The following is a 12,504-nucleotide window of genomic DNA, read 5'->3' as shown; positions in this document are numbered from 1 at the left end:
GATTGGATTCTCTTTGTCTACTTTTAGGAGTTGTTGATGTTTTGAGTCATTTTTATGAAGAAATGTGGATAAAAGTCTTGATGATCGGTGGAGGTGAGTCTTGTGTTTAGAGTAGAATAGAATAGATGTCATGAATCAACAAAAATAAACCTAATTCTGTAGAAATTAAACGAATTGGGTCAACATTGAATCAACAAAATAAACCTAATTCTGTAGAAATTAAACGAATTGGTTCAACACCTGTTGCAGGTTGAAGCGGTCTCCAGGTTCTGGTCTTGTTCTAGATTTTACCACAGTCTAATGACCAGTTTGGTTTTAAGGGGACGAATCAGATGAGGCAGTCACAAAAACACCAAAGAACAAGAACTAAAAATGCTGTCTGTGGTCTCAGTAATGTTTGTCCTGTTACCTGAGATGCTCATGTGAACATGGAAACAGGTGCAGGTCTCGTTTTTATTGGCCGACCTGTAAAACCAGTTGTGGTTTGAGCCTCAGACCATCAAATAAACTGAGTCAGTTCTGTCAAACCAGCAGAGAAGAAAGTGAAGGTTGGAGGAGAAACTTCTCTGCATCCACTTTTATAAAGTTCTTGGTTTTCATGGAAAGTCCCAGTTTTGTTAAAACTCATCAACTCCAACAAGAACCAGAAAAGACTTCATCTCAAACATCAACATCCAGTTCTGGTAAGATTTCATCTTTAATTTATTCCACAGCTTCACATCCACCGTTTATTTGATTGAGTCTTAAACACATTCAATACTAACCATCACATTCTATTCCACTTTTTATTTCATGTCTCTGAATCAACTCAGAAACAGAAACTGCTTCACAGCAATGTTTACTCACTGACATCATTACTTTAAATACTTCAGTTTATATATATATTATTATTGAACCATCAATCCTATCTATATAATATATATATTTGATATATAACTCAATCAATCAATCAATCAATCAATCATTGATCAATCAATGACTGATTGATTCATATATAACTAAATGAAACAGATTAATTTCACATTAAAAATCAACTTTCACTCAACATTCTTACTTACATGTTGTTCACATACATATATAGGGTACAGGACATAGAATAACATATAATATATGTATAATGTAAAATACATGTAGTATAATAAATGAAAACAATTTAATTGGAGCGCTGAGAAATGTAATATATAAATCTATTTATAAAAATATAAATATATCATTATATTAACTGTATAATATAAATATATTTATAAAGTTAAATATTTCTCATTCTATTGTCTGACATTTATCCCTTCATTTAGTCTTACAGGTGACCTCTTTCTCTCAGCCTGTCAGTCAGAACAGAGGGAATAATGGGTAATGTGATGAAGGCCCTTCAGAGTCCGATGGGTCGATTGTACGTTCAGGACTCTAACCTGGAGGGTCGGCTGCTACAGGAGCTGTCGGAGCTCTCGGACGTGGAGCTGTGGAGAGTCCAGTGGGGTCTGAGCCAGGCTGTCCTGCAGGACTTCCCCCCCATCCCTCCACGCTGGCTCCGGTCCGCCAACGCCTGCACCACCGCTACAGTCATGAGGAGGTGTTACCAGGAGGAGGGAGCGCTGATGGCGCTGGCGGCTGTCCTGACCCTGGTCGGACGAGACCAACTGGTCTGCCACCACATTGTACACCCCCCCAAACCCAGAACAAGCCCAAAACCAGATCCAGATTTTGTGAAGACTCACCGCAGGAGGCTGATCAGCAGAATCCAGAGAACCAAGACGGTTCTGGATGAGCTGCAGCGACGAAGAATCCTGGACACAAGAAACAGGGACGTCGTTGGAATCTATGCGGTCCACCGGGACAAGAACCGGGCTCTGGTGGACCTGGTCCTGCGGAAGGGGGGTGAGGCACAGGAGGTGTTCTACCAAGCCCTCAGCCAATCAGAGCCCTTCTTACTGCAGGAGTTGGAAGACCAGGATCCAGTCAGAGACAAGGTCAGTAGTCCACATGACTTCATTCATCAGGTCTGAAGACTCGAGACCTGAGCTGTGATGTTTTCATTTCCCAGAATGCTTCAGAGACGTCGGTCCTCTCTGAGATGTTGGAGTTCCTGGTCTCAGATGAGCTCAGATGTTTCCAGTGGTTGGTCAGCGGTCACATGACCGGAGAACATCACATCAGTCTCAGGGATGAGCCGGAGAACGTCGATAGGACGGCGACACAGAGACGTCTGGTGAAACAGCTGGGATCCAAACGGGCGGAGAACATCACCAAGATGGTTCTACTGAAGATCGTCCCGACACTGAGTATGCTCACCCCCTCATCCCCTCACCCCCTCTGTGCTAAGCTAGGCTCCCTCTGCAACCAGTCAATATGCTAAGCTAGGCTAACAGGCTCTCACTGCAACCAGTCACTATGCTAAGCTAAGCTAACAGGCTCTCATTGCAACCAGCCAATGTGTTCTTTGTTCCTTCTGTTAGTCTTTATGCTAAGCTAGGCTAACCTTGAGCCAATTAGTCAAAGCTGTAGATTGACATTTGTCAGTGATGATGCATTCAGGTGATGATGTCATTTTGTTGCAGGTGCCTGTCTGCGAGGAGAAGTAGTGACATCACAGAATCCGTCTGATGTAAGAGGGGAGATGAACGCACCGGTAACAACTGAGGATAGATTGATTGATTGATTGATTGATTGATAGGTTCTTCAGGTTGTTGACTGATGAGTTGTTTGGTTTATTTCAGGTTGAGATTGCCCCTGAAGTCCACAAGGACGGTGACATGTTCAGGTAACACCTTGTCTGTACACCCTAACCTTAACACCCTAGCAGAACTAGAACCAGAACCAAAACAGCTGATGTTGGTTGATATTTGTTGCTTGTTATCGTTCCATATGGTTTGGCATTGCTCTTTCAGGTTGCGTTGCCAGCAGCCCAGCATGTTGCGCTGCCCTCTGACTGGTCTGCTGTTGGAGGGTTTCGGGGATGTGGTCTATGAGATGGTTCCCTGGGACGTGGACTTCCTGTCCTCTCGAGGTCTGAGGCCAGCCGGACCTCTGTTCAGGTTCACGTTGCTGAGAGGAAGCTTCCAGCGACTCCATCTTCCACATTGCCAGCTGCTCTCAGGTCAGTGGAGTTTGAGACACTGCCGCTGGTTTCTGATCTCTGTTGGTTCATAAAGTTTTTCTGTCTTCCAGATTGCGCCCAGCATTTCCTGAGTGTAGCTCACGTCACTGGGGACTGTGTGGACTTCCTCACACCTGGTCAGGTGACAGACAGTCACGTGATCGTTGATATTTCCTGCTTCTCGTGTTTCGGTTTGGTGACAGCGGCGGCTTCCGATGAAGCTATCAGCGGCCTGGTGCTGCTCTTTGCTCAGCCTGCCAACCCATCGTTGTTTGTCCTGCTGCTGCCAAGAAATGTCTGTCTCGTCCAGGTAAACAGGCTCCGCCCACGGCCTGCCCACTCAAAGGACAGGTTGACCAGCAACCAATGAGAAGCCAGATTTCTCAAGGAACTAAATTTGAATGATCAGAATAACATAGTGTAAAAAAATTGTTTATATTTGAATGATGCAGATAAACAAAGTGGTAACAGTCTGGTAAAGATCTAATCTGATTGATCTAATCTGATCTGATCTGATTTGATCTGATCTGATCTGATCTGATTGATCTGATTTGATCTGATCTGATCTGATCTGATTGATCTGATTGATCTGATTGATCTGATCTGATTGATCTGATTGATCTAATCTGATCTGATATGATCTGATCTGATGTGCAGGTGAGGAAGGAGTGGAAGCGACGGATCGGGGCTGATTACGTTGAAGGCATACCCGACTGTGAATTGATCCCAAATCAGATTTACAAACTGAAAGGAGACCCCGTCACTGCCATCCAGCCAGAGGTACGTGGGACGCTTCACCTACTTTTGTTTATTTCTCCTCTGATGAAATGAAAATGAAACATTCACTTTTTATTCCAGCTCCTCAGAAAACGATTAGTTTTAACCTCTATGTTTGCATTTTTGTTTCAGAGTTCAAAGTTCGTCAACTTCAGTGACTACACCAACTTCCTGCCGTCGTTCCAGGTGCAGCTGCCGCTGGGCGTCACCAAGGTGACGCTGCAACTGACGAGTCATGTGACTGGACTCCGTCTGATTAGCTGGCTGTTTGGCTCTACAGAACACGAAGTGTGGACCCGAGACATTAACCTGAGAGGTAACACATTATGTAATTATGTAACGTTCTGTACGTACTCAATCACGAATGTATCAAGAGTGAAATGTCCATGAACTTGTCCGTTCCTTCACCAACGTCATGTCTGGCGTACGCTGGCTTCTACAGCTGTTGGTCCTCTGGAGACACTTAGAGGTGATGATGCTGGGAAACTGTCATCAATGTGAAAACTATTAGTCCGACCGGTCGACCCTGAGCAGAGCCATGCCAGCCGTGTGGGGCGGAGTTATCCTCATGTCAGCCAGGTAGATCAAATACCCACAATGCATCTGAACAGGTCAACATTAAAGAGATGGTTCTCTGAATGTAATCAGAGCTATGGACTGGACACACACTGATATAAAAGCTCCATCGCATGAATTTGTAAATGTCAACAGGAAACATTTTCATTCGATCAATGTACAGATCATACGTGATGCGCAAATACAAGTAACCAACATTGTGGCGCGTGGAGGACAGCTGCCAAAGAGGACATGTCTGTCTCCACTCCAGTGGAGGACAGCTGCCAAAGAGGACATGTTTGTCTCCACTCCAGTGAGCAGCGTCTCCAATTCACTTTCTGTGAAGTTCTTCTTTTTTCCGTCTTACTCATTCCTAAGTTTTCATTTTCTGTTCATGCAGAGAGGGTCAATTTAAATATAATTTGCATATTTAAAAGGGTCTTTGTACATGAGGCCCCTGGGGCCTCACGTACGTAGACTTGTGTGGATTTCCTTCTAAAACGTGTCGCACACTCAGATCTAGAAGCACATTTAAAACACCATGGAGGTCTGGAGAGGGCTGAAGACGATTTCAGGCTCAAACGGGGCAAGTGGGAATGGCTCAGAACCTGGAGACGGAGGGCGAGCAAACGAACTTAATCTGTTCTTCAACAGATTTGACTCCAGTACTCTCTCCATTAGGGATGTGCGATATTTCATCGTTTACGATATATCGTCAAAAACATTTCCCACGGTAAGAATATGTCATCCCGCGATAAAAACGATAAATTCCCATAGATGACGTATATATGTGCGCGACACACTCGCAGCCCAACACGTAATGGAATATTGACAAATTGACAACGGCGGAAGGCGGAGCAGATACGCCGGGCAGCAGGCAGCGAGCATTGACTGCTGTATATACTAGGCAGCGAGGAGCTCGTTCCTAAACGAGGCTCCACCTCCATTATCTTGTTTGGTTTTAACCCCTTAACGCCTGAATTGATTTTTCAATTATATAAAGAAATTAAATATTTGTATTTTTGCTTACCACTCCGGCCGGTCCTACAAGAAACTAGTGCTTGCAAAAGGTTCCTAGAAATTTTTTGAATGTGCACAAACCGACATTGTATTACATGCGTTATTTTGGCTGCAGTCTGAACGGAAACAGTGCGTTGCGAATTCGCGACACTAGGCATGAAGGGGTTAAAAAGTCTGATGCGGAGCAGCAAATTACAACATGCAAGATTTGCAAACAAACAGACTGCATGTGGAGACAGCTGCAGTAGAGATACTGTCTCTGAAGACCAACACGGTTCAGACTAAGGACCAATGATTATTTATGACTGGTTTCCTCTGTCCAGTCACGTTGATGTGTCTAAATGTGGTTCATGATGATCATTCCGACTTCCTTCTTCCTTCTGCCAGCAGGGGGTAGAGTAACGTTTAAAGTTCAGGTTGATATCGATGCTTCATCTGAGTTCGTTGTTGAGATGTTGACCTTGTTATCAGGTCATACCTGGGTCCAGTTTAACTCGTGTTGTGGTCTCTGCAGCTTCGGTCTGGGACTCGGCCTCAGACACGGTGGACATCACTCTCGAGCTGCTCCAGATCCTGGACAGTCTCACTTCAGAGGATCTGAGAAACTTTCAGCGCCTCCTGAGTCTTCGATCTGATCCGATCCCAGTCAGCCGTCTGGAAGCTGCAGACAGAACCAGAACCGTGAACCTCATGGTCCAGCAGTACCGAGCTGAAGGGGCCAAGGAGGTGGCCGAGGAGATCCTGAGGATGTTGAACTACAACCAACTGGCTGATGACGTTCAGAGGGGCTAATCCATAATCAGTGATTGTTATTTATGAACCATCTTCAAAGGGTCTCTGACCTTTGACCTGAAACATGGTTAAATAAAAAGACTTTATCTGGTAATGTCCTCAGTTCAGTTTATTTTTTCAAAAATATGAAAAAATCAGAACAGAAACGTCAGAAACTGTCTAAACACACAGATCAGTGAACGCCTCAGAAAACAGGAAGACGTGGATTATACCTGGAAACACGTGGTTTATATCACCTGCAGCAAAACTCAAAGGAACAGTTTGACATTTTCTCTGAAGAAAGGGAAGCAGGAGGTTTGGTTTCCATGGTCCTTGTTCTGTTTTTTTGACAATAGGTCGTTTGTAAAGGTCTGGATGTTCTGTAGTGTCTCCACAAATAGAATGAAAACCTGCTCAAGAACGAGTGACACATGTACGCGTTAGCATTAGCCGACAGCTCCTCTCCCTGATTCTTATGATTCTCGTAGGATAACGAGCTGGTCACAGCTCTGTTTTTCTCAAAATTATAATTATATCTTAGGAACGGTTTAACTACAACTACTTAGCTAATAGCTAATTAAGCTGTCTAGCTGCCATACTGCCATTAAATCAGTGTAGGCCTATGTATGATAATTAGTCGGCTGTTCTGTGGATTCACTGCTGTTTCCAGCCTTTGTGCTAAGCTAGGCTAACAGGGAAACAGAGTATTAAATAAAATGTCAGACTGTTCCTTTCAGTTAGAAGTTGTTGAATTTGACTTGTCTTCAGTGCAGCAGCAGGTGGCGCTGTTCTTTGTTAATCATTCACTCATGACATCTAGTGCTCTTGATTACTAATTACTCTTTAACAACAAATGAACACTTTACTTCATAAAACAGTGACAATTAAACCCTGAATCAAAGGTTTTATAATGATTATTTCATTTTAAGGCTTCTCCTCTTAAAAAGCTATGAAACTATGTTGTGACATTTCCTAATGATGCCAACAGATTCAGAGTTCAGGCGTTAACATGATTATGAAGCGGCGGAAGATTAAAATATTTTAATTAATGGACTGTGGACGAATCTGTGGATTATTCGCACAGTTTACGGCTTTTAAGAACAAGTCAGTTACTGATGCATGTGAACCGACTGGAAGATTTTATCAGATCTTGTGAATAAATTAAAGACTTTAATCAGTGTTTGAAGGTCTCATTGCAGCAGTGCCAGCTTTGTTTGTTGCTATGGAAACAAGCGGGTTCTTAACAAAACTAAATGATTTCTGTAACAACATGAACATCGAAGAGTTTTAATTTGTTTTCATTTGAATTAAATGCTAATAGGGGTGTAACGGTATTTGTATTTGTCCCGCGGTGTCACGGTACAGGCGTCACGGTTCGGTGCACGCAGTCATACGGTGAATACGTCTGAGTGAGTAGTTTATTAAATAAAAGAAAAAGTCGAGTCCTCACTTCGGTCCAGGTGGAGGTAATGAGCCTAAAAGCTGCCAGCTAACGTCATTAGACTACAGAAGAAGAAAAACAGACGAAGAAGAAAAGTAATGGAGAGTGTGGATCATAGATGGACTAAGAGAAGTGTGGAGCTTCATCTAAATCACCTGTGTGGGAACACTTTGGTTCCTGGTGCAACATAACGGTGATGGGACACGAGTGGTGGACGGGACAAAGACTGTCTGCCCACGATGTTTGGTGGAGCTGGAGTACGTCGCTGGAAACACATCAAACATGCTAACGCACATAAGACGGCATCACCCCGATATGTCTGTCACTGGTGCGAGGAAAAAAAAACGTGCAACAAGTTAGTTTAGTTAGTTTCTTCTAATGAAGTTACCAAAGTTGCCAGTTGCTATCTGACTACCTCAGTTTATCCCGACAAGAAATTGTGCATTTTCTTTTCCTCTGTATGAACCAAATGAATGAATGGTATGAGAACCCTCCTAATGCATCTGTTTGATGTTTTATTCTAGTTTTTACTTTTAGAACAGGAGGTGGTTTTTAGTTTTTGGTGTCTGTTAAAAATAAATGAAAAAAGCAACTTTTATACATGTCAGTTTTTGTTGTTGTTTTTCTCCGTTGTACCGAACCCATACCGAACCTATACCTAACCGTGATCCCCACACCGAAGTACGTACCGGACCGTGACTTGTGTATACCGTTACACCCCTAGATGCTAATAATTCGACTGGTTTCACATGGGAACAAACTGGAGACGCCAGGGGGCGCTGCAAGGTGAATTGAATCCATTTAAATAATCCATCCACTCATTAACACCACTTTAATTGTGCCCATGTGACATTGAGAGTCAACAAAAACTAATTTATTGCATCAACACCAGCATTTGTCTCAGTAGCTGCTGTTTACTTCCTGTATTATTTTACTTCCTGTATTATTTTACTTCCTGTATAGTTTCAGAGTGGTCTTGCTGCTCCTCGATTGAAACCATGAACCTTCTGCAGTCTTTGTCGTGGCGGCCATTCTAACCAGCGTCAGGAGGAAACTGAAGATCAGTGTTTAACTCGAGAACATAATTAAATTATCAACAACAGGGTCAAACAGCTGTTTAACACAAACATCACAAAAATGTTCTAGTTCTGTGACCAAATGTAAAAATATGCATCTGGATTCTTAAAGAATATTTTATAGCGTTATGATTTTAGACAGTTTTATTTCTGATTTTAATCACCCTGAAAATGAACAGAATGTCTTCTTATTTTAACAAATAAAACATATTGGTAAGAATATATATATATATATATATATATATATCAGTTTATTTTTAAATATATTTTCTGCAACGTTTCAGAGTAAAAACATTTCAGTTTATGAATCTAATGGATGGAGTAATGGGATTTAAAGTAATCATTTTAAGGCATTCATACAAAGTATTTAAAAGCTTCATCTGAATAAAAATAAAACAACGTTCATCGATCACTGATCATCTGTATAGACTTAGGGGTTTTTGATATTGGGAAATAAACGATATTTACTTTTTGCGCTCTGCTGATTAAAATGGCCGACCTGTACAGAATCACCTCCTCTGATTGGCCAGTCTGCTGTGGAGGGGCCGGACTTTGGACAGGACTTTGTGGGGAGGGTCTGTCATCGTGGTAACACACTTTGTGTTGGCGGGAAGTGGCGTTGCTGGAGTAGCGGTGGGTAATGCAGTGGGAGGTGCTGTTGTTGTCATTGTCCCGGCTGTTGTCATGGTAACTGGAGATACCAGGGTGGTCTGGATCTCAGCCCTCCGGGCCAGAGCCGTCCTCAGCTTCTCCCTCATCTCTTCGATTTGATCCTGTAGTTCCTGCAGCTCGCCAGGCCGGGCTGGCGCAACAGCAGTCGCAGTAGGAGGGTCTAGAGACAAAGGGGGAGGGGCTACAGACACATGAGGAGGGGCTACAGTTGCAGGTTGGGGGGCAGAGGAGGATGAAGAGGACAGGGAGAGCACCAGGCCGGCGAATGAAGCTGCCGCCGGTCCTCCATTCTCACACAGCTTGCTGCCTAGCCCCGCCCTCGGCTTGGCTGGCCCACCCCCCTCAGCGTTAACACCGCCCCCCTCAGCATTAGCACCTCCCCCCTTGGCGTCAGAGGCAGCGATGCGAGCTAGCAGACGGCGGGTGTTCAGGGTCTCCAGGTTGAAATGGACTCGTTTGAAGTCTCGGGCATTGACAGCGGTCGCGTCTTTACTCGTCTCGTTGTTCCACTTGGCTCCAGGGACGACGGGAGGCTGAGACTTCTGCAGGTTACAGCTGAACACAAACATCTTTACCTTAGATTATAAGACAACATTTAACCCTCAAACAACCTTGACTTTTAACAGCTGGTTCATCCTTAGGTTTTCTCACAAACCTTTTCTCTTTCTCAGCTCGCTGCTTCTTCACATCTTCATACGTCATGTTCAGAGCACGATGGATTTTCTGTCAAACACACAAGTTATAATTAATAATTCACCTCTAGATCACATTTTCCTGATTAATGAATTATTAATGAATGGGTGATTTACTTGATTAATTAATTATTAATGAATTATTAATTGATTATTAACCTAGTTGATTCAGTGGACTGAACGAGGCTCACCTGGGAAGTGTGCAGCCAGTATTTGAGGTTCTGTCTGCGGCGGATGTGGGGAAGGATGAGTTGATAAAAACCATGTTCTCCTGCCAAGGTGAGCAATGCTCCGCCCACTCCAACACACAGCAACACAAAGAGTCCTGAGAAGTGACTGATTCCCATCTGAAGAGTCTGACAGAAACAAAGCATAATAATAATAATAATAACATTAACAATAGTAAGAAAAAAGGCCTGTCTCAACAGTCAGAAGTGTTTATGTCGTTCTGGTCTCTGTCTGTAGAGGTTAGTTGTTATGGTTTGAGTTTTTGTCTTCTGTTCATAGTTTGTGGCCGTGTTCAGGTTTTCCTTTTTTTCTCTCCAGCAGTGCAGGTGGTGGCTCGGAGGTGTGGCTGACCCACTTTTTCATTAGGATCTGCAGAGCACACCTGAGTTCCATCTTGCAATCACCACCCCATAAAAGCCCAGTTCACCCTCGACACCAGTGTCAGATGATTCCATTTTCAAGCTGCATCAGTTCCCTTGCCGTCTGCCAGCGTGATCGCCGCCTGCTGTGCACCGCTACCTTGAGCGACTTTTTGAGTTTGTAGTTTTTGCCTTTTTTGAGAAACCTGAAAATAAACCTTTGTTAAACCTTGCCAACTGTTCTCTCTGCATTTTGGGTCCACCCTGCACTCAAGCCTCAACATTGGTGTTATGCAGCTGTATTTTGTCATTGATATACACTTGTCTTGTCCTGATGTTTTTTCTTCATACTCTGAGCTTCAGGACATTGACAATCAGTTTTTAAATGAAAAATAAAGTGAAAGAGATGTAATTTGAGCAGGTTTATATGACTACACTATTGAACACCTGGATTTAACTCAGCGAATAGGTAGGAGCCTCCTGTTGGATAATTACTGCATGGGTGATTATCTTTCAGCTGGAAACAAGTTATTTCATCTCCTGTGAAGGGTCACAGGGTCTGCTGGAGCCTATCCCAGCTGTCATCGGTCTAGAGGGGGGGTCCACCCTGGACAGGTCTCCAGTCTATCTCAGGGCTAACACAGAGAGACAGACAACCATTCACACTCAAACCCACAGCCAACTTAGAATCACCAGTTAACCTAACCAGCATGTCTTTGGACGGTGGGAGGAAGCTAGGGAACCTGGAGAGAACCCACGCAGACACAGGGAGAACATGCAGACTCCACACAGAAAGGAACCAGTTGGCCCATGGATTTGAAACCGGGACCTTCTCACTGTGAGGCATCAGTGCTAACCACCTTGCCACTGTGCTGCCCATTTCTTCAACAACCATGTCTAAAGACACATCCTGTGGTCGTCTGTTTGAGAAGGGTCAAATCATTGGCATGCATCAAGCAGAGAAAACATCTAAGGAGATTGTAGAAACTACTAAAACTGGGTTAAGAACTGTCCAAGGCATTATTAAAAACTGGAAGGATAGTGGAGAAGCATCAGGGTAAGAAGAGAGGCAGATGAAGTGATGCACCCATCATGCCTAGTGTCTACTGTACAAGCCTGTGGGGGCAGTGCTATGATCTGGGGTTGCTGCAGTTGCTCAGGTCTAGGTTCAGCAACATTATGTGTCCAAAGAATGAGGTCAGCTGACTACCTGAATATACTGAATGACCAGGTTATTCCATCAGAGAAGGAGTGCTGTAATCAAAGCTAAAGGCGGTCCAAACAAATATTAACGTGTGGGACCTATTTTTTTTTTTTTGGTGGCGACTTTTGTTTTGGCCAGGCTGTGTATATAGACAGTGTTTAGTGTTCAGACTGACCTCTGTGACGGCGAACACTCGGTTCCCACAAGGAACCACTTTGTACCACTTGTCGTGCAGCAGGTCCATGTACCCGTCAGACTTATATCTGCTGATGAACTCTGAGATGTTTGAGGCCAGAGGAGAGTTCTGAGGGAGACCGATCCCGTAACCTGTCGACAACAACAAGAAGCAATAAACCAGACGCAGGACAACAATAACAACAAGTAAGAGACATGTCATAGAAAGAAGAATATCTTATTATATGTCAAACATTTTGTATTTCAATGAAACATCAACCTTCCTTGAAAAACTTCCTCACCTTCGATGGCAAATGGTTTCCCGACAGTCGCCAGTTTACAGTCGGCGTCGATGGAGACCTCATAGTCCAACAGAGCTTTGTCCATGATGAAGGCGTCAAGTTGAGGAGGATCTGTCCTTCAGCACAGAGCAACACGTTA

The 12,504-nt window shown here is 43.7% G+C and overlaps 2 protein-coding genes across 5 annotated transcripts in view; one reads left to right on the top strand and one right to left on the bottom strand.

Annotated features, from left to right (window-relative positions):
* The first annotated feature begins 26 nt into the window (after positions 1–26).
* On the top strand, positions 27–7,525 carry LOC311490211 (uncharacterized protein). 4 transcript variants are annotated; one of them, XM_084547608.1, is made up of 11 exons: positions 27–93; positions 535–683; positions 1,296–1,967; positions 2,042–2,279; positions 2,556–2,626; positions 2,715–2,758; positions 2,886–3,094; positions 3,166–3,404; positions 3,752–3,874; positions 4,004–4,187; positions 5,961–7,525. In XM_084547608.1, the coding sequence occupies exons 3-11, from the start codon at positions 1,347–1,349 to the stop codon at positions 6,236–6,238; spliced, it is 2,007 nt and encodes a 668-aa protein (XP_084403734.1). In that variant the 5' UTR covers positions 27–93; positions 535–683; positions 1,296–1,346; the 3' UTR covers positions 6,239–7,525. The 4 variants fall into 4 exon arrangements, 3 of the variants coding, with proteins under 3 accessions (XP_084403734.1, XP_084403732.1, XP_084403733.1); XR_014699147.1 differs by adding an exon at positions 4,314–4,450 and having other exon boundaries at positions 47–683; positions 5,961–6,097; XM_084547607.1 differs by having other exon boundaries at positions 70–93; positions 250–683.
* Positions 7,526–9,029: 1,504 nt separating this feature from the next.
* Positions 9,030–12,504, bottom strand: part of grin3bb (glutamate receptor, ionotropic, N-methyl-D-aspartate 3Bb) — a gene marked incomplete at its 5' end in the record, with an annotated part of 31,752 nt that continues 28,277 nt past the window's right edge. The window contains 5 exons of the mRNA XM_084548962.1: positions 9,030–9,961; positions 10,062–10,129; positions 10,290–10,454; positions 12,065–12,216; positions 12,366–12,481. Coding sequence (XP_084405088.1) covers positions 9,244–9,961; positions 10,062–10,129; positions 10,290–10,454; positions 12,065–12,216; positions 12,366–12,481 — 1,219 coding nt within the window. The 3' untranslated portion in view covers positions 9,030–9,243. The remainder of the gene's footprint in view (positions 9,962–10,061; positions 10,130–10,289; positions 10,455–12,064; positions 12,217–12,365; positions 12,482–12,504) is intronic.

This window comes from Chelon labrosus, assembly GCF_963514085.1.
Source record: "Chelon labrosus genome assembly, chromosome: 7".
NCBI classification, from domain to species: domain Eukaryota; kingdom Metazoa; phylum Chordata; class Actinopteri; order Mugiliformes; family Mugilidae; genus Chelon; species Chelon labrosus.
Note: the sequence above shows the minus strand (reverse complement) of the source record. Positions and strands in the feature narration are given on the sequence as shown.

Bases quoted from the DNA above. Each gene is read 5' to 3' on its own strand.
- LOC311490211 (XM_084547608.1), top strand. From the start codon at position 1,347: ATGGGTAATGTGATGAAGGCCCTTCAGAGTCCGATGGGTCGATTGTAC. The intron at 2,759-2,885 runs GTAACACCTTGT...TTGCTCTTTCAG, and splicing joins AAGGACGGTGACATGTTCAG to GTTGCGTTGCCAGCAGCCCA. The intron at 4,188-5,960 runs GTAACACATTAT...TGGTCTCTGCAG, and splicing joins CCGAGACATTAACCTGAGAG to CTTCGGTCTGGGACTCGGCC.